Source organism: Mangifera indica, chromosome 10 (assembly GCF_011075055.1).
Source record: "Mangifera indica cultivar Alphonso chromosome 10, CATAS_Mindica_2.1, whole genome shotgun sequence".
NCBI classification, from domain to species: Eukaryota; Viridiplantae; Streptophyta; class Magnoliopsida; order Sapindales; family Anacardiaceae; genus Mangifera; species Mangifera indica.
The window spans coordinates 142,548-169,327 of record NC_058146.1 but is presented as its reverse complement, the minus strand read 5'-3'; the positions used below and the strand labels follow the sequence as shown (position 1 = coordinate 169,327).

Genomic DNA, 26,780 nt, shown 5'->3' with positions numbered 1-26,780 from the left:
TGAATAAATCTTGCATTCAAAAACAGTCCACTGCAACCCTTTACCATTATGTTCGTGCAACTGAGTAGCATGAATCCAATCGAAGCAACTCATAGAATGAATTTTTAGGGTTTAAAATTTAGGATTACAATCAAACATTGATAACTATTCATGAATTCAAACAGTTACCCATCCAAGCATTTTATACCATCTGAATGAAGTAAAAGAATCCATTGAGACAAACAAAATAAATAAAATGCAGGTGACCACCATAAACTGAAAATGGGTGAAAAAGTAACTGCTAATCTATAGAAGGTTATACAGTATAAAGCTCAAAAAGATTTAATGTCCAACTTTCTTTAACCGAAATTACTGTACAGATTGAACTGTTCTGTTCTACACAGTGCTCAAATTCAATTCCCATACTTCAAGTGTGTAGATAATCACATTGAGATCCTTTCTTGCAATGTCCACTCTCATGGAATTTGCATACCCTCTGCCCTTTATTAAATGGGGGTCTTGATGAATCTCCCCCCACTCGATTGCCAAATGATGACTGTCTATTATTCCACTGTCTACCTCCACTGTAACCAGAGTCACCACCCTGAGGATTCCTATCTCTTTGGCCTGAGAACCTGTCTCCACCGTTCTTCTGTTCACCTCCCCAAATGACTGAATTCCCAGTAGGGGCTCCCCAACCGGGATTTGCATTTCCAGGGGCTGGCCCTTGTCCAGGAGGAACCCAGACTGGGTTTGCATTTATGGGTGGTGGTCCTTGCCCGGGTGGCACCCAGGTAGGAACTGAATTTCCAGGAACTTGTCCATTTACAGGCGCAGACCAACCTGAATTTGCATTTGGAGGAGCCTGTGCTTGTCCCTGGGCTCCCCAGCTCATATTTGTGCTTGCAGGTAATTGTCCTCCCCAACCCATGCTTGGGTTTACGGGCATTTGCCCCCAACCAGTATTTTGATTCTCTGGCCCCTGTCTCGGGACAGCACTTTGATGGCCTGAGACACCCATACCCCAAGGTATGTTGGGTTGTGCAGGAGGTGGCTGTATGTTTGATTGACCAGGAACTAGAGGTCTCCACGAATTGGATGGTGGCATACCAGATTGGCCAGGAGCAGGAAAACTCCCAGATGGATTTCCCATACTGAAGGATGAAGCATGTGGTTGAGCAAAAGCAGGAGATTGGGCAGGCATATGAACTGGATTATTTGGCTCCAGCTTCTGAGATGAAGTATTTCCCCATGCTTGAGATCCACTCCCAGGTTTTGGAGATGGAGCCATCATCTCTGGCTGTGCAACCAAACCAGACCCGAATCCGTGAGTTTCAGTAGGGGGAATCTGAGCAGTCACAGGTTGAACCAAGCTCTGGAGAGCAGCACCAATATTTTTCAAATCAACACCAGCATTCATTGAGGCAACAACCGAATTAGTCACTGGTAGCTGATGGGAATTGACTAGCACCCTGGGTGATTCACCTACTTCTGGCTTAGATGCAGAACTCACTCCATGAGACATATTTAAACTATCCATATTACCACTCAATTTTGATGTAGAAGATGTTGGAGTGGAAGAATGCATCAATTGCCCACTCTCAGGAACAAGCACAGCAGAAGATTGCTGCCCTCCATTGCCTCCCGGAAATTGGTTGGTCATCATCAGGGGAGCAGATGGTTTAGTTGGAGTGGGTGACCATTCTCTTTCGAAAGCTTTTCCCTTGGACTGAACTGTGGTACTTGGAGTTGGAGACGGGAGATTTGTTTCAGAAGCCCAGCCATCTCTATGACTGTTAGGAACCTCAAGTGAGGATGGAGCAGCCCCACCAGCAGAAGAACTGAGTACAGATTGAGCCCCAGAACTCAAGGAATCATGTGAATTCCAAGCTGTACGATTCTGATCGAAGTTTGAATTTCCACCAACTTGAATCTCCATTCCTTGCTGCAAAGTTGCTCCATGAGCTTTCCCAGAGTATGAAACTGTTTGAGACAAACTGATGTCTGCCAGTGGAGGATCTTTACTGAAGTTGCCACTCAATGCATCAGTCAGAAGTATAGAGTCCTCTTGCTTCTCAGTAGATCTCCATATTCTCAAATTAGTAGGAAAATAACCAGTGTTGTTCCATTTTCGCAGCTGCACCATAGAAAATGGTCCTTGAACTTTTCCAGATGGATCCTTGTAGTGCCACATTTTCTCTGATTCATTAATTTTAGGAGAAGACTGTGCTACACCTGTAGAGCCAGGTACTGGTGAAATTTCTGAAACAACTCTAGAATTTGGCTCAGATAACACAATAGGATGGGGATTTTTAGTTTCTAAATTTGAAGCAATCCTTGGCTTCTCCCAACTGTTTAACTGCAGAGTTTCTTTAGCTCTTGCTTGGTTCCATAGATTTTCATTCACTATCTCACCAGCTCCAACAAAATCATCCCCTTTGTTCGAGAAACCTTTATTGGATAAGTTTCTATTCAATTCTTTTCCACCTGAATAATTCCTCGTCCCACTAAAAGAATCATTTGAAGCAGAAGCTCCTCTCCCAGGGGAAATGGGTTCTCTTCCCCTCCTGCTAAAGCCACTTCCTCTTGATCTCACATAGTTTTCTGCATGCACCAGCTGCAATGTTACCATTGAAAATAGCATAAAAAGACATGAATATGTTCAAAATCCATGGAAAAAAAAGGCAGACCTTGTCTCTTGTCATCTGTTTCACCAACATCCTCATCCGACTCATAACTTGGATCCATTTTAGGGTCCGAATGAATTTCTGGAATGTCCTCCAGTCTACGCTGCCTCTCCTCTGGTGTCTTTAAGAGCTGCAACTTCTCAACACATTCTCTAAGCGTGAACAGAAGTCAAGGAGTAACTGTTGTGACAAAGCATAGACTTGCCATTACAAGTAACTAATTTCAGATACATAATTATTGAATTCAGCTGGAAATGGAGTTAACAGTTCATCTACAAAGTTTAAAATGAGAACTAAAATGATGAGATGGCACAATAAATCACTGATAGAATGGTGGATTTAGACATGGAGGGAAGAAGATTGGTGCATAAATGTTCCTCCCTATAACTTCTACCAAATTGACAGATGAAAATACACCTATTTTGGTTTTTTCTTTTCTTTTCACTCAAGGTTAGAGCAGGTTGTCCACACAATCTAAGATACAATACAGCCAGGAGGAAAGAAACAGTTACAATTGGAAAGATTATGCTAGATGTATAGTATGAAAACAGATCTTGTGCATGCTTTCAGATAAATTGTAAAAGGATATTTTTGGTCAATTTTTTTCCAAAAAGAAAATAACAGCTAGAGCTGTCAGCTCAAATCTAAGATTAGATAGACTTTGATAAGTATATTATTTGGTCCAAAAGAAAATACTTTTAGGAAAAAAATATGGAAGATATAAAACATACTGTAAATTATTATTTTATCATGAAAAATCATTAAAAACTTCCATCCAATCATATGGTGTAAAGTAATAAAGAAAAAGAAAGTAAGACAAGATAAAGAGAAAATAAGAATTAAAAAAGGAAGGAAGTCTGCACTCAAGTCTCCCTGCTGCAGATGTTAAGAATTTACCATAGAACTAAAATATTAAATGGCAATCATCCAACTGCATGCAAGATGATAATAAAGTTCTCAAAAAGTTGTAAGGATATTCTTTCCTACGCCCTAAATCACTGGCTCGATCACGTAGATGACTCAGGCGCAATATCTCTGCTTCCATTGACTACATTCAAACAAAAATTATGATGCATCATATGAAAGAATATTAAAACATGGCATTGCGAAATGTGAACATTAATAAAAGTAGAGGGGAAAAGAATGTTAGAAAAAGCCATCAACGTTAAAAGAATGAAATGGTATCATTGTTAGAACATCAGAACCTTATTTTATACATCTAAAAGTGAAAAGCATTACATATCACTTCAGTCCTTCCATCATGAAATAACTGTTTCTTAGCATTGGCTATATCAGTCTCTTCTGATGCAATTTACTTCTTTATGAAACCAGTACCGAGTGGTTATAAGCTACATTATTTCTTCTTATTTTGAGGTGAACGTTTCTTGGGCTTTTACTTACTATCAATGGGAAGATTCTGCCAAACCTTTGAAACAACAAAGCATCTTTTAAAGATCACAACCTTATTATTTAGTATCATTTTTACTAATGATAGATTTTCCTCAACATCGGGGACTATAAGGGAGGAAAAGATGTTACATTTATGGAGAAAGCATAAAGAAGAAAATTCCTCAACAGAATATATATATATATATATTCTTGTTTCCATATGTTAAATCAAAATTTACACTATGCTGCTATATCCTGCACTTCCTTTGGTTTGATATATTTTACTTATCAAGGTCATCTACCGAACTCCAAGAATACAGAAAAAATTCCCATGCACTATCTGTAAAATGAAAGACAATACTTTAAGACAAAATAAGCATACATCTTTTACTCTGACTGACTGGAGAGCCATGGCCTTCTCCTGAATGTCACCCTACAAGGAATCAGTTAATGTTTTCAGTAGAAAGAAAACAACTAAATAATAAAAGGCTAATTTGGTCTTAAGCATACCACAGTTAGACAATTGATAAGTCCACATTTTATGCTCTGGCGCAGCCTCTTGCATTCATCCTAAAAGGCAAAAAAATAAATAAACAAGCAATTAGATACTGAAGCAACATATTATGAGAGAAGAGCATCATCACACAAGTAATCAACAAAGATATTGAAGCAACATATTATGAGACACAAACAGCATTAAACACAGCAAATTCCCATTTTGTTTATACTTATAATAATAAGTCGACTCCCCTCACAATTCCCCAGAAGCAGACAAGAGGGTTACAACACTAGTTGTTTGCAGATAACCAGATCTTTTTTTTTTTTTTTAACCCTAGAAAACTCTCAAACCTTTATATAACCAGGGACTACTGTCACCACTTACAACCTTAGTAGTCAAGAGACTACTGAAATAAAAATCCTAGGTAGATGGCCCTCAGGAGCTGAATCCCTTACCTCTTGGTTGAAACCAATGCCTTAGCCACTCAACTTAATCATTCAGGTTACAAATAATGCATACTCACTATAAATTTGAAAAAATTACAACTATGTTTCCCTATATTTATACCAATATTTGACAGGCATGTTGCACTTCCCTGAATCATATAAGCATGATTACTCTCCTACTGATAACTACAATGCAATCATTTTATTTTTCCAAACCCAAGCAAAATAAGATTACAACACTCTCACTTCCTCTCTGGCGATGAAGCCACGCAAAGGAACCGAAACAAGATTATAAGAAGATCTATCAATCACCTCAGTGAACTCTTGGTTTGAGATTATATCCATTGACACAACTTCTGTCTTGCTCAAATTCAATATTTCAAGCAGGATATCTGTCATCCTTTTGCCGACTCTGTATGGTTCAGCAACTTTGCTTGTACCTACATAACAAAAAATTGTTTAAGTTTAGGGGTTCTACACTTGTTTCAAAACTAATAAGAGTGACAGACACACAAATAGATATTTACCTACAACTTGGACTAGCCTATACAAGTCTTGCTTTAGAGCACTACCGGATATTCTTATTCTCACAAAAGAACCAACAACTTTGTCATGAAATGTTTCAGTATCTTCTAAAAGTTCCTCCACCAAATTGCGCCGCAAATAAATTAGATTGATGTTATGCATATCAATAGCTGCATAATCATCTACATTGGATTGGAGTCCTCTCTCATCACCCTTCTTACGTGTTTTGCGTTTCTTATCTTTACTCCCTTTTACTAGGACATCAGAGTTCCCATCAGTCTCCATCTGATTAGCTTCAGTATCAACGACACTTCCTTGGAGATCGTCCACTTGAGAATCCTCTCTCACAAGAAAGTGGGATTCAAGTAGCTTCAACATTTCAAAGTGCCCCACACGTGGTTTCCCAAACAAATTTTGAAGCCGTGAATCACAAATAACATGAGTTCTACCATGAGGATCACGAAGCTTATACCTTTTTATATAATCCAGTAGGAGAGTCTGCACATCGAACTGAGATAAAACAGATTTATCACCATTTCTCATGTGCATAACCAAATCAAGAAGCTCTTTTGATGCCCACTCCACATTTTCATCTGTAGATGGCCCCTCAGCACCATTTGCTGTCCTTGTTCCCAATGAACCACCCTCTTTGACTCGGGATTTTGACCGTCTCCTCATCTTTCTTTTTTTAGGGGCAGTAACTTCTGCATTCTCTGAAGAACTGTCTGAACCATGTCCCCCATCATTAGTGGCCACATAAAGTTCATCAGGTGAGTCCCGTTTACCAGCATGTGTATCAGGTCCCTTCCATGGATTTTTAGCCTGTGTCACTTCTTCCGAGCTCAAAGAAAGCCGCCCTTTTAAATCAAGCCAGTAATCCTTGAAGAGATATTCCCAGCTACTTTTGTCATCAAAATCTACTTGATTCTACAAAAAGGGTGTGAGAGAGAGAATATGTAAAAAGTTGAATCAGATCCTACAAGTTTCTTGTGAATACATCATCATCCTAATCCTAACCAATATCAAAATAAGAACCTTGAAAACCAAACGAATATTAACATAAGATACAACCCATTATTTCTCAATTTCCAAATCCTAAATGAGCTATTTAAACCAATTTGGTGGTTCTTAATCAATCATTTCATTAATTCTGCTATTCTGGCATGTAGATATGACAATACAATGTAAATGAATGCAAAATAGATGTTACAGAGAAAAACAGAAGCAGGGAAAAAAGTCAAACCCAAACAAAAAACCCCAAAGATAATCAAGGTCGCAGAGAACACAGTTATTAAGTATTCCAGCATATCATAGGTATAAAAATGCAACCTTGACAATAAATCAATTTTTTGAGAGGAAAGTGGAAATCAAAATTTAGTGTTACGAGTTGCAACTTTACAACATATTACAGTCAGCTTATATGCTAGTACAAAAGTTTTAAAAGTGCCCTTCATGCCCTAGCATGTTTTGATGCTCCACCAGAAAAGTTGGAGATCAGTACTTGGTGAATAAAAAAATGCTGCCACAAACCAAACCTAAATCTAAATTTTAGTTGTTTACCCTCACCCAGAATTATGAAAAGAAGTCTAATGACACAAGTTAAATCCAAACAAAATGATAAAACTTGACACGTAATGTTTACTATGGCCTAGGTGTTAAAACTATAAGAATTCAATGATATGAATTATTTTCAGACACAAATTTAGCATAACAAGTACATTTCAACAAAATAATCTGATTCCAAAACTGCATAATTATTCCTCACATCCTTGACAATGTGAATGACATCTCAAAGAAACAGATTTTTCTTCTGAAAAAAAATTGCCACTCACCATTTCCTTGTTTCCCTGCTGATTGGTTTCTATCAACATCACAGTTCTCATGCATGTCTCACAGAAGCCCTTGTTACCTCTCACACATAAGATGACAGCATCTTTAATACAACCCTTGCACAAGGAAAATGTACACGTGTAGCACATATAGTAAGCATTCTTCTCACAAATACTGCACAGATGCCAACCTAAATACATAAAATTAAAAGCACCTCAATTAGGCTGAGTTACACAGTCAAACATAATAACCATAATTTAAAGTGTAACTTTAAAAATTAAATATAGGAACCATAAAGCATGTGGCAAACTCTTAATACACAGTAACGAATAATACCCTTATAATAACTGACAGAATGTACATCAAAGAAAAGATCTGCCTGCAATACCATGTTTTGCAACTACATGCAATATATATGGTAAACCATAAAAAGTGAGTTAAGCATGACAACAAAAAGAAGAAAAATGCATTTAACCTTTACTAAGTGACCATAAATATGATTGAAATAATCCAATAATAATCTCAAGCAACAAAGAAAACAGGTTGATCACACTAGGCATAAAAACAGCATTAATGATATGACCATCAGCACTGATTATTATCTGAATAAGAACTATCAGTTTCCTCATTGGTACAGGATGTTCTTAAACAGATTCATATCTAGGAACTATTAGCCTCAAGCTATTATTACTTAGGTTATCCAGTACACATTCAAGCCATGGCATCCCTTTGTTATATGTTTGTTTCATGCTACACTCATTCAGAAGTGGATAATTTTCAACCAAAAACATATAACAGTTCCAAACAAAGTAGTCTGAGGAATTTAACAACAAACTCTTACAAAACCAAGTGTAGCTTGCGTTAATGGCTACATCCAGTATTAACAGATAACTTCTTAGTGTTAAGATAAAGATGCTAGGTTACAAGTCAAAAGTACATGTTGCAAGCAGTTGAAGGGAAGAAAGTGGTAAATGTTGATTCAATGATCCCATCCCCTAAATTACAGATTCCATTTGGTATGGTTTACAGCACCAACTACATTAGACTGGCTTTTCCTTTTTCCTGACTTTCCTTTTATTTAAGTACACAAATAACAACATCTCCCATCACCTAGTCTCACAAATAATTTCCAGAAATTTCATGTTTATCCCTTGTTGCATTTGTCTAAAACAAGTTACTTAGAAGCTTTATGTTTTGAAAAAGGGGAAAAATAAGATATAAGGGGAGAGAATTAAAAAAAAAAAAAGGAAAAGAAGTGTCAACTTTAAGCCAAGAAATTATCCTCAGTGTCTGCCATGCACTTTAGATCAGTTGATCATCTCTACTAACTGCCTTCGTAGGCACTCATACCCTTCTCTACAAGAGACAAGGTATACAACATTGAACAACAGAAGCAGAACTATTTCATTGCATCAAGTAGATGGCACTTAGGACACATATCAAGTACTCTCTACCAGAAAGGTAGCAGCATATATCTAGGGAACAACAATATTGTGAAACTACTGAAAATCCAATCAGACTGCCAATAAATCCAAAAAGACAAAATAAATTCACAATTTTGCTCCAAATAAATGCATAACCCCAATCTTGCCACTAATTCAGCATATTGTCTAACATGTATTGGTACCAACTGGTTACTTGTTGGTTAACAATATTCTTCCGAACTTGTATACTTTCTTGGTCTCAAGGACCCCAACATTAAATCATCTAAAACAAAGTACATTCCAGGCTAGTAATGATGACTTGGCCAATTTTAGTTGAAATTTAAAAATTTCCAGTATCCACAATTGCTTTTGAAACCCCTAGTCACCAAAGAAAAGCTACACTTCATATGACGCACAATAAACCAACTTGATGAGCTTGCAAAACTTGAACATTGTGCTGGGCAAAACTGAAGATTTTACTTCCTGTCCCTTCACACAAGTCACTACTGCAAGGTTTGCTGTCGGTAGATCACACCTTTTACAAAGAAAAGAGGAAGTAACGACTTCAATACTTATAAAGAAATTGAATGAAAATGAATCAAGAGGACAAGGAAGCGTCATGAATGTATTGAACTCTATAAGGTAAACCAATATCAACATTTGTAGCACTGTTTTTTCATGCAATTGTTGCTTTAACCAACCGAAGAGTATGATTAGCATTAAAATTTTCAATTCCCTGAAAATTCACTCTACATTGGGGTAAAAGATAAACTCTGCATCGCAAAGAACTTAGTGATCACTGAAACATCCACAATGCTACAAATCAAAAACTAACAGAATGACAGCATAAAGCCAATTAGATGGTGAAAAAAACATAATGAAATGAAACTGTGATGCAGACTCACCACAATTCCATCGACCTTTAGCTCGAAAGAAGGCCTCATCACGATTAACACATGAAGGGTGGTATGCCTTTGGACATCCCCTAGAATCGCATCATCAAAAAAAATCTCTCAGTCATCAATTACCATCAGATAGTAAGAACAATAGCAAAACATGGAAAGAAACATAATATTGGAATAACAAGAAAAAACCAAATATCACCTGCGATCACAGAGGACAAGTTCACCACCATCAAAACAGATAAAACAGACATCCTCCTCTGATTTCTTCTTTGAGGGAGGTCTCCCAGGGAGTTTTGGGTTCTTCCCTCGCTTCCTCTTACCTCCAACAGTTTTACCAACTTCCTCCCCTTCTTCACCAGTCTCTGTTTCCTCTGTCACATCAGCTCTCTCCATTTCATTGGTTATATCAGCACCAGCCTCTTCCGCCATGTCACCCATTTCTGTATCCACCTCCTCCATCTTTGCCACCTCCCTCATTTCAGTATCCTCTGCCACTTCTGCTCCTCCAGCCACATTAGCCATCACAATATCCTCCTCTAGCATCCCCATCTTATCTGCCACATCACCAGCAGCTTTTGCCGCAGAGGTTTCTTCAACAGCAGCTGTTTCCTTAGCTATGCCAGCCGTGTCCATCTCCTCAGGTTTTAAGTCAGCCTCAACCTCCAACTTTGCCAACACTCCCCCTTGTTCGTCAGTCTCCTGCACCAAATCTGCATCCTTTTTCCCATCCTGAATAGCAATATCCTCTGCCATTCGTGTCACTTCTTCTGTCCCACTTGTTAGCTCATCCTCAACAATCTCCATCTCTGTCAGCATTGCTGTCCTATCCTCCATCACCATTGTCACTCTATCTTCCATCGGGTCTGCCACTTCCTCCTTTATCTCCGTTTCCTCAGCAATGTATGTCTTTATCTCCTTTTCCCCAGCCACGTCCGGATCCATCTCCCTTTCCTCGGCCATGTCAGCATTTGTCTCCGTATCCCCAGCAATGTCAGCATTTGTCTCCGTATCCCCAGCAATGTCAGCCTTTATCTCCTTTTCCTCAGTCATGTCCGTCTTTATCTCCGTTTCCTTATCCATGTTGACCTTTATTTCCGTTAATTCAGTAGTATCCGCCTTTGTTACCATCTCCTCAGCCACTTCCGCTTTCATTTCAGTCTCCCCGACAACATCCGCCTTTACTTCTGTCTCTTCTATCCCGTCCACCTTTATTTCCGTCTCCTCTACCAGGTCCACCTTTGTACCCGTCACCTCTGCCACGTCTGCATCATCTCTCCTCTCCTCTGCCACGTTTGCATCATTTCTGGTCTCCTCTGCCACGTCTGCATCATGTCTCGTCTCCTCGGCAACGTCTGCATCATGTCTCGTCTCCTCGGCCACGTATGCATCATGTCTCGTCTCCTCAGCCACTTCGGCTTTTATTCCCGTCTCCTCAGCCACATCCGCCCTCCCTTCCCTCTCCTCAACCGCATCATCACCTTTGACTTCCGTCTCTTCGTCCTTCTTCCCGTGCTCGCAAATCAAATCCTCATGGTTACCCCCACCACCAACCACCGGTTCCAAAACATCCAAATGTCCTCCGCTCATCTCACCCTCGTTCGCTTCACCAGAATCATCGGCTTCCTCTTTTCCTTTACCCATAGATACTCGTTCAGGTGCTGTCTCACGCGCCTTGCTCAACTCGGCCACCGAATCCGAGTGGCATTGAGGCTCGGTCTCTCGTTGGACCTCCTCATGCGGGTCCGCAACTGAGTCATCTTCGAATCGAGTAGGAAGGTTCAATAACTTTGAAGCATCTTCATCTTCAGGGTCCATGGAAGAGATTGATTGATGATCCAAATGAAACCCTAGAGATTTGAAACCCTAAGGGTTTTGTGTAATTTGTGAACTTTTATTGTCGAAATTGTAAGATAGTGAGGCAGAAGGAGAGAGAGGGGTAGAGATTGTTCGCAAGAGAAAATGTTAATAATTTTTGTGGTTAATGAGGCAGTTTACCATAATGTCTTGTATTTTGTGATTCAAATGACGTTTTTCGCCCTGAATATTTGTGGGGCCGCTGAAATTGGTGGAAGATTATTCGGTGGTCACGTGTCCATGGATGTTTCTGACGCTACTGATTCTAGAACCGTCACAACCGTGTGATTTCAATCATAGTACATGGTCCTAATGTTAGCTGTCAGATAAATGTGACGTAATAAAGTGCTGATATTTTATTTTTCCATTAACAAAACTTTTTTTTTTTTTTTTTTTTGGTCTTCTTTCAATGGGAACCAATGTTCTCATATTTAGATTGGCCTCGGCTCGGTTAAGGAACAGTCCGGATCAGTGTCAGTTTAATTGTTCATTGAAAAATTGTAAATAAATTATAGAACAATGTTCAATTCATACAAATTCTACAGAGTCTTAGGGCAAAATAATCGCACGTTATTACACTACAAGCACTGTCTTTGCTTCCTTCGGAGATTGAGGCAATTGATGTTCATAAATCAATCTTTTGCTTTGTCAAAATAAGACCACTAATTTTGTTTAGACATTACAAGGTTTATCTGTAAGTCTTTTGGCAGAACTCAAATTAGCCCGTCCTATCTCCAAGTAATGAGCTCAACAACCTTGTCCTAGATCTTGATGCATACCCAATCCAACTGAACTCAAGCCTAACACAACACAACTCGATTCAACTCCTCAAATGATTGTCATTCAACTCCATTATCATCAAACTTCACTGAAAACCAACTTGGGGGATAAAATTAACATTCAAGTTCTAGTCAATGGTAAGGTTTTATTCATAACCCAGTAATAATGCTGAATCATTAAGTCTCAATTGAAAACAAATTATCCAGTCCTACAACATAAAATTGCAAACGAACTCTGCTCAACTCTCTACGCTGTCTCAAACTTCAACAAATCTCATCTAAATAAGCAGTATCCAATAACAAAAGGCATAAATAGTACAAATTGCTAAAAATGCCTTATGTCACCAGACATTAGTACCTACGTGAATACCGGTCCATGAATCTTCCCGAAGGGCATTCGTATGCCAAATGTCCTCGTCCGCCACAATTATGACAAATCATCAAAGGCCCCATGCAATCCCTGCTCATATGTCCCAGCTGCTGGCAGTTCCTACATACAATATCTCGGTAACCACTGCCACGAACTCCACCACCAGTTGCCACACCCCGCTCTCCTAGGACATTGCTTTTTGGGCACTGCCTAGCTACATGCCCAGACACATTGCACAAGTTGCAGATAGGATCATTGGGACAATCACGTGCCAGGTGACCAGTCTTCCTACAATTATTGCATGCCTTGTCATTTGTACAATCAGCTGCAAAATGACCCTGCTTATAGCAGTTGTTACACAACCTCAAGTCGCCAGGTGGCAGTGGAGGAGCTGTGCAATCTCTAGCACGATGTCCACCCTTGCCACAGGTGTGGCAGATGCCCTCATTTGGACAATTGCTAGCCATATGGCCCGGTTCTCGACAATTCCAACATAATGCCTTTGTGGTGCATTCTGAAGCAATGTGGCTGCTCACATGTTTTCAGACATGATAACAACAAATACATCAGTTCAGTCATTAACATTAAGAGAGAATAGATTGCAGAAGATCATCAACGACTAAGTAGAAATGGTGATATTGCCTTTCTTCGGGAAGGGCAAAGGAGTTGCAATATAGTTTGATAAGTAAAATGATGAAATAGATGGTCAAGTGATCCAGGTAATGATGGAAAGATATAATGACAGCAAGAGAATACAGGCGAAGAAGAAGAGACCAAATGACAATACTCCAAGATGGTGGAGGTAGAAGCAGAAACAAGGTAGTTGTAACAGGTCACCATTGCATTAAAGTCTAATTATTTCATGGTTATGGTGATTTTGCCAGTGGTAGCAGCTAATAGAAAGGTTAATAAAGAACAACACATGTCAAGAAGTTTCTTTGATTAAGGCCTAAAAAAAATTGCTTACAAAAAAGCACTGCATGAAAGTCTAAGAAATACCGTTTATATGAACAACATAATAAAAATTAGTGTTAGACAAAAGACGTGTAACATTGTTCATGAATGAATTCACATTTTAAGTGACAAAGAATGAACCATATACTTTTGTTTACAAGGACAAAAGAAATTCCTTACCCTGGAAGTCCACAATTGTGACAAATCGCCACATTGGGACACTCTCTAGCGTAATGACCTGGTCGTTTGCAATTCTTGCATAGATTGTTTTGGCTGGCAACAAAAGTAAAGTATAATTAATAGCAAAAGAATGCATGGATGTCTAATAATATACAACCCAATCTTTTAAAGTCAAGGTCCCCTTTCAAGAAGATGATAGGAAAATATGATTAATAGTGAGATCACAATCATTTTTTTTTTTTTTGGGGGGGTGGTGCAGGGGATTAGGGGAAGGGAGAAAGATAGAACATGATACCTAGACAGAACCCATTTCGTCCCATTGAAAGCAGAGAACCAATGATTCCAAAGCCCACTCAAGTATTAAAAAAAGGATAAGGTATTTGACAATCCAATTTGAGCTAGCAAGTTTATGGGCTCATACTTTGATGACTCCCTAGTGGCCAGGGAAGTGTTAGCTTCACCTTTGGAACATCATATCTACTCACTGGCTCTCAGATTGACTAAAACATTTATTTTAACTCTTTCACCTAGTTGGGTCAGGTATCAAGAAATGGATAGATATATGGCCCTTTCTTTCCCGTTTCTTTGATCCATAGCCAGCAAATTGCCATAACTAGCACAGCAGTTTCACCCGCAAGCCCCATCCATCTCTATTCATTTTTTATCCAATCCCGAGAAAAAAAAAGGTATCTATCCAGTACAATCAAGAAGCCACATAAATGAGCACCCTAAATAAGAAATTGCTACAAAGAATCTAGTACAAGAAATTAAAAAGTAAACTGCCAGCAATCATATGTAAAATATAAAAGCCAATATTCTCTCTTGAATGCAGAATAACGTGAGTGAAATGCTTACCTTTGATTAACTCGGAATTTAAAATAAAATATTTAGTCATTATCATAGAATGAAACACCAACAGAGGACAAGGAAAAAGAAATATTTACAGCATATATATCATTATGTAAAAACATGGATAGATCACTCAACGAAGTTGTCACTTTACCATAAAATTAATGAACAAAACAAGAAATTAGCAAGTGAACAGCCAGAAGCAGCAATATGGAAAGCAACTCTAAATATCCATCCTGACACAAGCAAGATTATCCAACTTGGACAACCGTCAACCACAAACACAACCTCCACTGAAGCACATATTGACAGTTTTCTTTACCCACTACCCCCTCAAGAACATGGTAAAGCAGATAGAATAAACAAGCATATGATCAAAAATCAGAAACCTGTAACCCCGACGTGACCCTCTCCTGTAAGGTGCATCACGATAGGAAAAGCGATCTGAACGGATCCTACGGTCCATTGGGCTCCGACTTCTGCTCCTGCTTCGGCTTCTGCTGATTGAACTCATGTTCAAATTAATTCTTACTAACACCTACAACCACTGATCTTCAAAAACTCCACCAACACTAACACCACAACAGCAGCTGCCTCCTCCCTGTCCACATCACAACCATACACCTATCATCATCCATAAGTACAAAGCAAATCCCCTGCCATACCCTCCAAATTAGAAACACCAAATCCCAAAAGTAAAAGCACACAACATTTTCATCAAGCACCAATTACATCCAATTATTTATCACTGCATTCAACACTACCTCCAGAAACAACCTTCATGGGATATTCAAACATCTCTTCTACAAAATCATCTTCTCAATATGACATTAACATTAATAATAAAACATATGTGGAATTCCAACTTCTCCACCAGCCATATGAACTGGATAGACGTCAATTCACTAATGGCAGGTCAAGAATGTTAAGACAAATGAGAGGAACTAGCCAAAAACACAAAGTAAATTGATTACATCTTACCATAAGTAGCCATCTACTATCAGAAATGTTGTTCTAACCTCTCATATAGATTTCCATAAATGAAATATGCAATGAGAACTTAGAGCCTCCATGATATATGTCCAAATTTTCAAATATTTCAGAAATGAAAGAAGAAAAAAAGAAATTAGCCCTGGGCTATTGAATGCCAATGGAAAGTCCAAGGAAATCTTTGATGTTGCTACTATTGTCAAAAAATGTTAAGATGGTATGAGATGTACTCAAGGACATATAATAAGGTGACATGTCAAAGTCGGTTTCCTCATCTCTTGAATCTTAGGGAAGTAATACTATGCCTCTTCAAACCTCTGAAATCTCATTTTCCTTATCTACTACCACTAAAGCCTCTCATCATTTACTACATTCATACTTCCCCAAACAACACCCAAAATATAGAACAAGGAGATAATGCTCCTGGATCATTTTATCCTGTCATTGCAATGAAGAAAAAACACAGCACTTTTAAAAACAGGGCAATCGATGCCAAAATGTCAATCCAACAGCATCACCACAACCCAACAGAAATAATGAGTGACAAAAGGGTAAATAGATGTATATAAGTCAGTAAAATTATCCTAATTCTCATACATGAGGTGTTAAGAATGCCAAAATGGAACTTGAACCAGTATTGGGAGTTGGGACAAGAATGATTATTACAGGAATTTTTCATGACCTGGATAACTTTGGGATGCTGAGCTCCAACAACCCACCTTTCTCATTTATAAATGAAACTTATGGTAATGTAGAAAAATAGAAATAGCCCACACTTCCTTCAACTTTGAGGTGGCAGTCGATGCAGAATTTATTTAAAAAAAACCTAGGATTATAGGTTTAATTTCAGAAAGAATTTACATAAGAGTTTTAAACAATCCACAATAGAGAAAAGCAATCAAAAAAATTATACAGAGGATGATTATCATAACATCCATCTACTATCGGTAATGTCAATCTCAATTGTCAAAAAAGCCATCAAATTTTTTAACACTATATTTAGCACCTTTGAACATATTGGAAGGACTCATCACCAGCCACCTCCACTAATCTTTAATTTCACTAAATTGGAACTCTTCTCAAATCTATTTGCACAAAATAAAATATTTAACATCACTCATTCCCAATTTTCAAATCAAAATGACAGCACATAAAAAGTGTAATATTACACATACAAACATTGGTTACTACTATAATCATGTGACTGGATGATCTAATTGGTTAATTTATCTCTAATTCTAAATCACTCAATCATATGATGATACGTTAAATTATTTATATCCGAAAGTACTCAACCATTTATGAAGTAACTTTAATCATGTGATTGGTTGATCTAACTGTTTTCATTTTATCTTTAACTCAAAATTCATCACATGATGACACTTTGATTTGTTCGTATCTGTTAGCATTAAAACATTTGTACATAAAGTATAACTGAAATAAAAAACCCTGATAATCCAACTCGAAGCAAAATTAAAATGCAAGAGCATCCTTATCCAAAATTCAGCCAATCAGAAAACGTAAATACATATAAGTTATATCACGATCAGATCCAAAGTATGAATATGATACACGACGAGCCCTAACCCTAATAAAAATAGCCTAAGAATGAAACTAGGATTAATTAACTTCCATTGAAATGAACGAACCTGATGAGAATAACTCAGTGAGTCAGAGCCTACGAGACAGTACGCCTGAAGAGAAGAAACTTTGGTTGTACAGGAATAAAAATGACTGTTTCGATTTTAATTTTGGGGAAGAAGACGAGGGAGAGTTGCCCCAATCGCGAATCGAATCGTGCATGTGAAGTACGGTCAAGTTAGCTCTGGTTATAAGCTCAAAACAGTGACGTGGAAGCGGCCCGGGATGCAGCCCCTTTATAGTCTAAAGAAATGGTCGGGGAAAGTCTGGGCTGGCTCAAATTGATTCAAAAATTTGATGAGCCCATATGTTAGTTGTTAAATTCCTTTCAAAATACTTTCTTAAAATCCTGGTAATGGTTAGATTCGATCTGAATTTTTTAACCATATATCAAAGTAGTTGAGTTCGAACTAAGGATGTGCCCATTTTCATAAATAATTTGGGTTCAAATTAATTTAAATCAAATATAAAATTGAATTATTTTTTAGTTAAATTCTAATCTCAACTATTCAATATGAAACTCAACCATTTTTTGAGATTGGTTTAAACAAAATCTCTTAGTCTCAAGCATAAGTTCACTTAAGTCAAATTCAATCAAGTTAAGTTGACAATCAAGTATAAGTCAAATTAGTTTGAATTTATCCAAAAATATAAACAAGGTAATTTTGAATCAACAATTAAATAATTAATTAAATTATTTAATAATATAAACACACATCAATTCATTTGCGTATATAACATTCTTTCATCTTGTAGAAGAGACGAGAGACCCCAAAACAAAAAAAAAAAAGAGAAACATTGGAACAATCACTGCCTCAATCTTTATTGGACATTATGTGCCTTCGACAAGAAGATAAGAATATCTTCTTTATCAAAACTTACGGTGCTTTTGCCTTTAAGAATCGCTATACCATACTCTTGTCACTATCACCTTTCTATTGTATTGTACTATCAACTTTAAACATTACATACTCCAAGTTCTTTCCTCTGTCTGCCCAACAATGAATGTTTTGTGTCCACTGATAAAAAAGAGGCACAAAGTAACATAGAATAGAGGGTATAAATTTGAAATCTTATGTATGAACCCCAAACCCAAATTGCTTACGAATCCGAAGTCATTCTCCTCCCATCCCACCAATTGATCAAGCAATCGGACCTCTATGTGTTGCACCTTATAATTGAAATGGTTATATATAGGACAAAATCCCCCTAATGATTCCTGAAACCTTGTTTTTCAAAATTGAGAACTTTTTACAATCATATTATTCCTACGTGGCTCTGTAATGTGTTTGAGATTAAATTTCCGTTAAACATTATAAGATTAAGTCGAATCACACGATCCTTTGATTAAAATTGTATTTGGTTTTCAATTGCTTAAATTTGAATTAAATAAACCGAATTCTTAACTTAAATTAAATTATTTTTAATTGAATTCAAATATTAACTTATCAAATAAATTTCGAACTAATTCATTCTCATTTGATCAGATCTTTATCCAGGCTTTGGTTTCGTAAATGATAGGAGGAGCTAGTTGTAAAATGAAGATCAATTGGATACATAATTTTCCTTCCGTTTACAAGAGAGGCATTAATCATGGTTGATTCCAGACTTTGACAATGCCCACGTATACATAAAACGACATAAACTGGACTCACAATAGCTCCATTAACCCACCACCATCCCTTGTCAAAACCAGCACCATGAAACTCTCTTTCATCCCTTCCTCTCCTCTGCAACAACTCACATTGACTCTCCTCACTTTCACCACTTTTATCAACTTACCCTTTTCTCCTTCCTCCGGCCACGACTACCGAGACGCATTATCCAAGTCAATCTTATTCTTCGAAGGCCAAAGGTCAGGCTACTTGCCGCAAGACCAACGCATAACTTGGCGTTCGAACTCGGGCCTCAGCGACGGCTGGACCTTTAACACGAGTTTGGTTGGTGGGTACTACGACGCCGGTGATAATGTGAAGTTTAATTTCCCCATGGCTTTCACCACCACTCTTTTATCCTGGAGCGTCATCGAATTCGGTGACTCAATGCCGCCAGATGAACTCAGAAACGCTCTGGTTGCCGTCCGTTGGGCCACTGATTATTTACTCAAGACTGTTTCTGAGCCTAACCGGATTTTTGTACAGGTTCGTATCGTTTTGTAATTTTAATGTTTTAGTGGGGGTATTTCGAGGATTTTATGCGTAATTGAAGTAATCCGTGACTGAGTACAGTGAGTTGTGGAAGTGTTGTCCGGGGTGGGTCTCGTTGTTTATTGCCCAATTTGCCCCTACATGCCATATCCTTTATAATTTTGAGTGAATCTTCTGGGACGGTGTGGATGAAGTGAGACTCCTCTGGGGTCTGAGATTGATTTATAATTTTGTTGTGTATACTATATTAAGTTAAGACCAAATCGGAAGCTATTCGTAAGAGCCTCTGGCTCTTGACGCAACTCAATTCAGTTATCTATAAAATGTAACGTAGATTCACACGGATCCTGTTGTTTGTTTAGTAGGTGAGAGCCTCGCTTTGCAATGAAGGGATGAGGAACAAGGGACATCGGAGGGAGCAGTTGAGGCTTAATTTATGAAGAGATGTTTTGAATAAGCATTCTATTTGATCATAAACACGTTTCTCTTGTGTGAGTGATATTATTGAAATAATATTAACTCTGTAACTATTATTTAGATGGACCTATATAAATCATATGTTTTGACTTTAGTGTTCACACTCTCGCTAGTCCATACAAACCCAAGTGAAAAACATTAGATAAAACTATTTTTTATAGTACAATTATATAGATGATGTATTTATTATTACGTGATCTTATTGGTCGACAAAAGCATCTATGAAGGTGCTTTCTTGCTTCCTTTTTTACCTCAGCAAGAAAACCATTTGGATGCTTTTGAATAAGATTATAATTCTTTTTGTTTGAATCGATATGGCCATAAGAACCTGTGGCTATGACAGCATGGACCATTCGCGCAAGAATCTATGACTCAGACCTTTTAATGGGGTCCATTTTGTCTCCGTCATTCTTACTGTCAATGCCATTTTGGTAATTTTTGGTAATTTTTTAGCTTGTTTTCATGTTAAACGTTTAGGTGGGTGATCCAAATATAGATCATAACTGCTGGGAGAGACCTGAGGACATGGACACTGCAAGGACTGTGTATGCTGTTGATGCACCAAACCCAGCTTCTGATGTTGCTGGTGAGACTGCAGCTGCTTTTGCTGCTTCATCCATGGCATTCCGGTCGTTGGACCCGGGATATGCAGAGACATTACTGAGAGCTGCAGTGAGCGCCTTTCAATTTGCAGACACCTATAGAGGAGCTTATAGTGATAACTCCTATATCAAAGAGGGTGCTTGCCCATTCTATTGTGACTTTGATGGATATCAAGTAAGTAATGTGAGTATAACACAGAATAATTAAGGGTGGATTCAAACTGAATCGAATCTTAAAAGACTCGAATCTAGAAAGTGTTAAAGAAGAGGAAGGGTATTTGGAAAAATCATAAAAGAAATGAAAAGTTGTTGAAAATAATGAATTTGTTGACGACTTTCTAGCGACTTGTTGGATTCCAATCGACTCAGTTTAGATCCACCTTTAAACGCATTATCAATTAATTAATCTGTTTAATAAAATCTTTTATATTTAGGTTGTCCAAGACAGAGTTGGTTAGTTTGTTACATCTTATTAAATGCTGTGTCTTTTTCTGATGGGTCCTTGGGTTCTTCAGGATGAACTGCTATGGGGTGCAGCTTGGTTAAGGAGGGCATCTCAAGAAGATTCGTACCTTTATTACATTGAAGCCAATGGTGAAACACTTGGTGCTGACGAAAATATAAATGAATTTGGGTGGGACAACAAGCATGCTGGTATAAATGTTCTAGTCTCTAAGGTCAGAACACTCTGACAAAATCAGATCAATCAGAATGATCAAAATTTTACCTAGCTAGCTAATACAATCTTATGGTTGGTTGGTTGTTCCAGGAAGTCTTAGAAGGAAACATGTACTCACTACAATCATATAAAGCATCTGCTGATAGCTTCATGTGTACATTAATCCCAGAGTCATCAGGATCCCACATAGAATACACTCCTGGTGGCCTAATTTACAAGCCTGGAGGCAGCAACCTGCAACATGCCACAATCATTTCATTTCTGCTTCTGGTTTATGCAAAATACCTAGCTGAAACTTCACAAGCTGTCAATTGTGGTAATGTATATGTTACTCCCTCTTGGCTTCGCGAACAAGCTAAAAAACAGGTTGATTACATTTTAGGAGACAACCCTATGGGATTATCATACATGGTTGGTTATGGAAACTATTATCCACTACGCATTCACCACCGTGGTTCATCATTACCATCGATTAAGGACCACCCTCAATTCATTGCCTGCAAGGAGGGTTCAATTTATTTTAACTCGACAAATCCGAATCCTAATGTGTTGGTTGGAGCTGTGGTTGGAGGGCCTGGAGAAGATGATGAGTATGAGGATGACAGAGCTGATTTCAGGAAGTCGGAACCAACAACTTATATTAATGCACCATTTGTTGGTGTACTTGCTTATTTTGCTGCTAATCCTTCTCCCAGTTAGCAGGAAATAGACTCAGTTTGTGCATAATTTTGCAGTTATTTCAGCCATTTGAAAGTAGGAAAAAGTGGTCTCTCATCTTGGATGAAAGAAACCAAGAGGGAAGAGGCTTGTTTAGTTGCTCAAGTTTTAGAGATTTACAAGAATTCCTTGTCTACTAAGGGACGAGGCCTGCCAATCAGTGTAAAATCTTGTATGATTTCATTTAAAGATGAATTCAAGTCAAACCAAATTTGAACAAGGGCTAACTTAATTTGAATTTCTCTCCGGCGTAGCCTCTTTCTGGAGATTATACTAGGCACGATCGTCGAGACGAAATGAAGATGAAGACAAGTCGTCTTCATCGATGACAGTTTCCAGGACAACCGTCGGAAGGAGGCTGCGCCGGAGAGGAAGAGGAATGGCCTGGAGGTCGCCGGAGAGGAAGAAACGACGTCAAAAAACTAACTCAGAAAATTGAAAACCCTAAGGGGGAAAATATAGTTTTTTCAAACTTGGGTTGGAAGAAATTGTTTAGTTTTTAGGGTTTAGGAGAGAAAATAAAATCAAATTTAAGTTTATTTTTAATAATACAAATAAAATGACGATTTTACACTTAAAATTGTTAATTTTCATTGACCACAGGTGGGTAAATGATATTTTCAAAGTTAATGGGGGAAAACTTGTGAAAAGCACATACTTTAGGTGAAAAATAGTCGTTTGGCCTTCTAGTTATTCCAAACTAAGTGTAGATTACCACAAGATAGTATGTAAGGTTGATAAGACATGTTCCCCAAGTAGGCTCAAAGGACCTACATGAGACTGAACTGAGAGGACAACAATGAAATAACACTTTGGTCTTTCTTATTAGTGGTTGGCTTGGCTACTATTTCTATTTGTTACTTGGCCACTTTATTAAATGGTTTCATTCATGTCATGGATCCGTATTTCTATCCTCTCTCTTTCACTATGTTTTGGCGGTTCACGATAAGGACTATGACAGTGTTGAATCACTGTTGATGTTAAACCCAAAAACAGCTTTTTCCTCAAATTAATATTCAGAGCAATTTGTCGGTTAATGCTTGACTTGAGATAGCGTTTTTTCGATGTGGGTCTTGCTGCTTTAAAAACAAACCGCCCCCTGAATGTTTTGTAAATAATTAAAATGAAAAAATTTTAAAGTCAGGGAATTGATCTCTAAAGCTTCTTTCCCGCTATCTAATGACCGGAGGTTTCTTTGGTAATATTCTCTATTAAAAAGTGATTGCTAAGCCACGGCTCCGTTGTAGTCTAGTCGGTTAGGATATTCGGCTCTCACCCGAAAGACCCGGGTTCGATTCCCGGCAACGGAAATCAAATTTTTATATTTCTAAAAACACGCTTCCAAAATAAAGGCCGCTTTATTCCAACCCTCGCGGTGAAAAACAACAGTTTGTCTAAATAGAAGATCTGCGTGCCTGATCTCATAAATTGGGTCTTCCAAATTTGATTGCGTTAGATATAATCCTCTCACTTTTGAATTGTCTTTCTTAGTAACTGCTGCTTGAAGAATTGAATCAAAATGACTGATTTGTTCAATTCCAGGGGCTTAATGCCTACCATGTTTTATTTCTGATAATGTTTGAGTAGGAATTCTGTAAGCATTAGGACGTTTCGGCTGCCTATCTCTAAAACAGTGTTTAATCTCATAAAATTTTTATATCTCAATTATATATACGTCATAACGATTTTGTGGTAAATAGCTGTAACACGCAAAGATGATGCGTAATTTGTTTTTCCCTGTTAGGTTAGTATCTACTATTTCTACTCTTATTATTACTCTCCTGCAAAGTGCTTTACTGCACTTCACTAACAATATACTTGTCATTTGTTTTGATGTAAAAGAATTTTGCCAGGGAAACTGCATATTGCTTACAATTTACTTGTCATTTGTTTTCATGTAATTGAATTTTGCGAATGAAACTACTGCATGTTGCTTACACTTTACCAGAATTCTAAGGTTTAGGACTGGAGAGGCCGAAGCCCCTTCACATTCACATACTTTTCATGTGTGATCCAAGTGACTGGTTGCACAATTGCAACTCGAACACATGAGGGTGGCTTAGATAATAAATTATATAAATCTTTGAATAACCACAACCCAAAAGTTGTTGAAATTGGAGAGCCCATACCATTGGAATACATTTATAGGAGGTCAGAATTATTTAAGCACATGATTTGAATTTTAAGATGTTAACTAATATTTTTGAGCAGCCCAAATGTACAGTCCTGGGCTGGTGATCTAACATTTACTTGATATTGCCTTGATGTTCCGTTTCTTCTTCTGATCACTTCTATCGCAAATCTTATTCTGTGGATAGTGTTTCTTTTATATATAACACTGTCGGAAGGGCTGTGCTTGGTTTATCAATGAAAGAGAGGTGAGCATAAGAGTGCACTCGAGCCAAACTGTTTGGGTTTGAATCCTTGTTCAATTCGAATAATTTGAATTTGAGTTAAAACTTTAATTTAGTAATTCAATTTGAGTTTAAAGGTTCATCGGCTATTCACATCTCTTATGTTACTGTTTTCCAACTTTAAAAATTATAAATTCAAACTAAACTTAACTTGAATCTCATTCATTCTCAATTTGAATCCATCCCTCAGTGAATTTATGTTTTAATAAACCTATTCTTGTACACTAATTTGACTGACACTTCCTACTTCGGGCTGTCCATTTTGCTGTGGTGGTGACGATGTTCTAGACTTCTCGTTTGGTGGGTATTTTCAGGTCAAGTCTTGCTCGTATTAGATGCTGTGATATCTTTAATTTGATGTCCTTTTGAAATTATAAAATTTTCATGCATTACCCTTCTTTGGATTCAATGAACTTCGACAACAAATGACATTGTTTTTTTCTTCTTTATACTGATAGTTCTAAAAACTTTTGCAGCCTTGGCTCTAGGGGATGAAATGGCGGAAGGGTCTATATTTTCGCCTATAGTTGAATCTTTGCAGTTTATTCAGAGTGGAGACGTGTTTTCCCCTAAAAATTTAGCCTGGATTGATTCTTGCCTGATTAAAGATGCTGAGATTTCAGATAGTGGCTGGAATTCTCTGAAAGATGCTTTACTAGAAATTTTTAGAACTGAGCCTTATCACTTTTCCATTCTGCAGCTGAAAGTGGTGCTTCTCGCAGATAAGCTGACATTATGATGCACACTCCAGATGCGTTTGGTTAAAGGTTTTCAAAATTACCTTGGTAATAATCTATCTTTTATTCTCTTATTTGGTTTGTCAAAAGATTACAGTAATCTTCTATTACCAATGCTGATGTGGTAGGTAATATAGGTGGTACTCTGATTATCACCTTCATTAATTAATATGATAAATAATATAAAAAATATTTAAAAATAATTACATTCAAGGGTATTTAAATAAAATATTTTACTAGTAATCTTTTATTACCTTTAACCAAATACAATAATTATTTATAGCTATCAAATTTTATCAAACATAGTAATCATTTATACCCAGTAATCTTCTAAGTAATCTATTTTCGAAGTAATCTTTTTATTTTAGTAATCAAATATTACCCAAATCAAACGTCCCTCCGAGTAAAGAGGCAGAAACTTTTCAGTTCCGTGCAACAAACAATGTTGATGATGATGTTGTTCCGGTATTTGTAGAATCAGAAACCAACAGTGATGGATTTCCGGTTAAACAGAATAATAGTGTTTCGCTTTCACAAAATTTTCAAGGATACGATGCTTCAGAAATTTTTGTTGGAAATCCTTTTCTACCAAGGTACAAGGTGGGTAAGGAAATTTACAAGGCTGGCAAGAGAGGGAATGAAACCATTGGTTCCGGCCTTGATTTAGATCCTTCAGCGGTTCATACAAAACCCTTGTCAGAGGATATATTTAAGGTTTGGGATTTGGGTGTTTCAGCTGAGGAAGATGAGCTATTTACACAACTGAACAAGGCCCTTTCAGACACTGTCTTTCAATCAACACCACCATCTTTGATGATTTGGGACATGGAAGGACTTGGAAGATTCCCTCGATAACTTGCTGGCATTGCTGATCTCTCTTTGAATCAAGAATCTGGTTAGTTTTTTGTGTTTTAGTAGAATAACAACTCTGCAAATTGAGTTTAGTAGATAATTGATAACGATGCTAATCCTTTCAGGTTCAAACATCTAGATTTTGCTGTTTCATATTATAAATTCAGGCCGCGTTTGAATGCTCCCTTGATTCAGCTTTACCCAAAAGAAGCATTGATTTAAAACCTAGATTGGATTGGCCGAGGTCTTGATTGGTTCAATTGATTACGCTGATGTTAGTAGATGTTTTTATAAAAATTTATAGTTGTTAAGACTCAGTGTCACGTTTTTTCTTTTTTGAGAATCGCACTAAATCAATTTAGTAAGAAATATATGTCTCTTAATTCCCTATCAACATTTTTTTAGATTGAAAGTTTGGTAGCATTTTTCTTATCCTATTCATGTGATAATCTACCTAACCCCCAAAAATATAGAATTCTGGAAACTACTTATACCAACCCTTCAACATTTGTTGTTGTTAGTGGTGTATTCGGTTTGAGCTGCTTAAGCATGGATCAATATTCGACTTGGTTCTAATCCTCTTGCCATGCCAACATAACCGTATTGAAAATTGAGTCAACGGTAATTCTTCTTTTATTTCAGCAATTTGCACAAATCTAACTTGATCTCATACTGGCCATTCTGGTTTTCAACCAAGTTTTTTTAATGGTTGAATGAAATTTGAATCACGTGTCACTGGCATTTTACATCAGCCATGGGATCTGCTACTGCTAGTTGATGTGGGACAGTGAAATGAGCCCACCTCCATGATATTTCTGAACCAAGGTGACTGAACCAGGAACTAGCAAGTCTAG

At 37.5% G+C, this 26,780-nt stretch overlaps 3 protein-coding genes and 1 non-coding gene across 7 annotated transcripts; 2 read left to right on the top strand and 2 right to left on the bottom strand.

Annotated features, from left to right (window-relative positions):
• Nucleotides 1–256: 256 nt before the first annotated feature.
• On the bottom strand, nucleotides 257–11,651 carry LOC123227429 (zinc finger CCCH domain-containing protein 19-like). 2 transcript variants are annotated; one of them, XM_044652223.1, is made up of 11 exons: nucleotides 10,675–11,651; nucleotides 9,884–10,644; nucleotides 9,685–9,764; nucleotides 7,358–7,545; nucleotides 5,528–6,452; nucleotides 5,313–5,440; nucleotides 4,566–4,625; nucleotides 4,438–4,488; nucleotides 3,644–3,714; nucleotides 2,670–2,824; nucleotides 257–2,583 (listed from the first exon to the last, which is right to left on the bottom strand). In XM_044652223.1, the coding sequence occupies exons 1-11, from the start codon at nucleotides 11,497–11,499 to the stop codon at nucleotides 407–409; spliced, it is 5,421 nt and encodes a 1,806-aa protein (XP_044508158.1). In that variant the 5' UTR covers nucleotides 11,500–11,651; the 3' UTR covers nucleotides 257–406. The 2 variants fall into 2 exon arrangements, with proteins under 2 accessions (XP_044508158.1, XP_044508157.1); XM_044652222.1 differs by having other exon boundaries at nucleotides 9,884–11,651.
• Nucleotides 11,652–12,443: 792 nt separating this feature from the next.
• On the bottom strand, nucleotides 12,444–17,530 carry LOC123227432 (zinc finger protein GIS2-like). 2 transcript variants are annotated; one of them, XM_044652227.1, is made up of 4 exons: nucleotides 17,310–17,530; nucleotides 15,060–15,326; nucleotides 13,822–13,914; nucleotides 12,444–13,215 (listed from the first exon to the last, which is right to left on the bottom strand). In XM_044652227.1, the coding sequence occupies exons 2-4, from the start codon at nucleotides 15,182–15,184 to the stop codon at nucleotides 12,669–12,671; spliced, it is 765 nt and encodes a 254-aa protein (XP_044508162.1). In that variant the 5' UTR covers nucleotides 15,185–15,326; nucleotides 17,310–17,530; the 3' UTR covers nucleotides 12,444–12,668. The 2 variants fall into 2 exon arrangements, with proteins under 2 accessions (XP_044508162.1, XP_044508161.1); XM_044652226.1 differs by having other exon boundaries at nucleotides 15,060–15,271.
• Nucleotides 17,531–18,859: 1,329 nt separating this feature from the next.
• LOC123227431 (endoglucanase 24-like) lies at nucleotides 18,860–22,143 on the top strand. 2 transcript variants are annotated; one of them, XM_044652224.1, is made up of 4 exons: nucleotides 18,860–19,442; nucleotides 20,403–20,711; nucleotides 21,043–21,204; nucleotides 21,297–22,143. In XM_044652224.1, exons 1-4 carry the CDS (start codon nucleotides 19,002–19,004, stop codon nucleotides 21,903–21,905), a joined length of 1,521 nt encoding a protein of 506 aa, XP_044508159.1. In that variant the 5' UTR covers nucleotides 18,860–19,001; the 3' UTR covers nucleotides 21,906–22,143. The 2 variants fall into 2 exon arrangements, with proteins under 2 accessions (XP_044508159.1, XP_044508160.1); XM_044652225.1 differs by having other exon boundaries at nucleotides 18,862–19,442; nucleotides 20,403–20,702.
• Nucleotides 22,144–23,160: 1,017 nt separating this feature from the next.
• TRNAE-CUC lies at nucleotides 23,161–23,233 on the top strand. Its single transcript has one exon. It is a non-coding gene; the product is annotated as a tRNA-Glu (tRNA).
• Nucleotides 23,234–26,780: the final 3,547 nt, after the last annotated feature.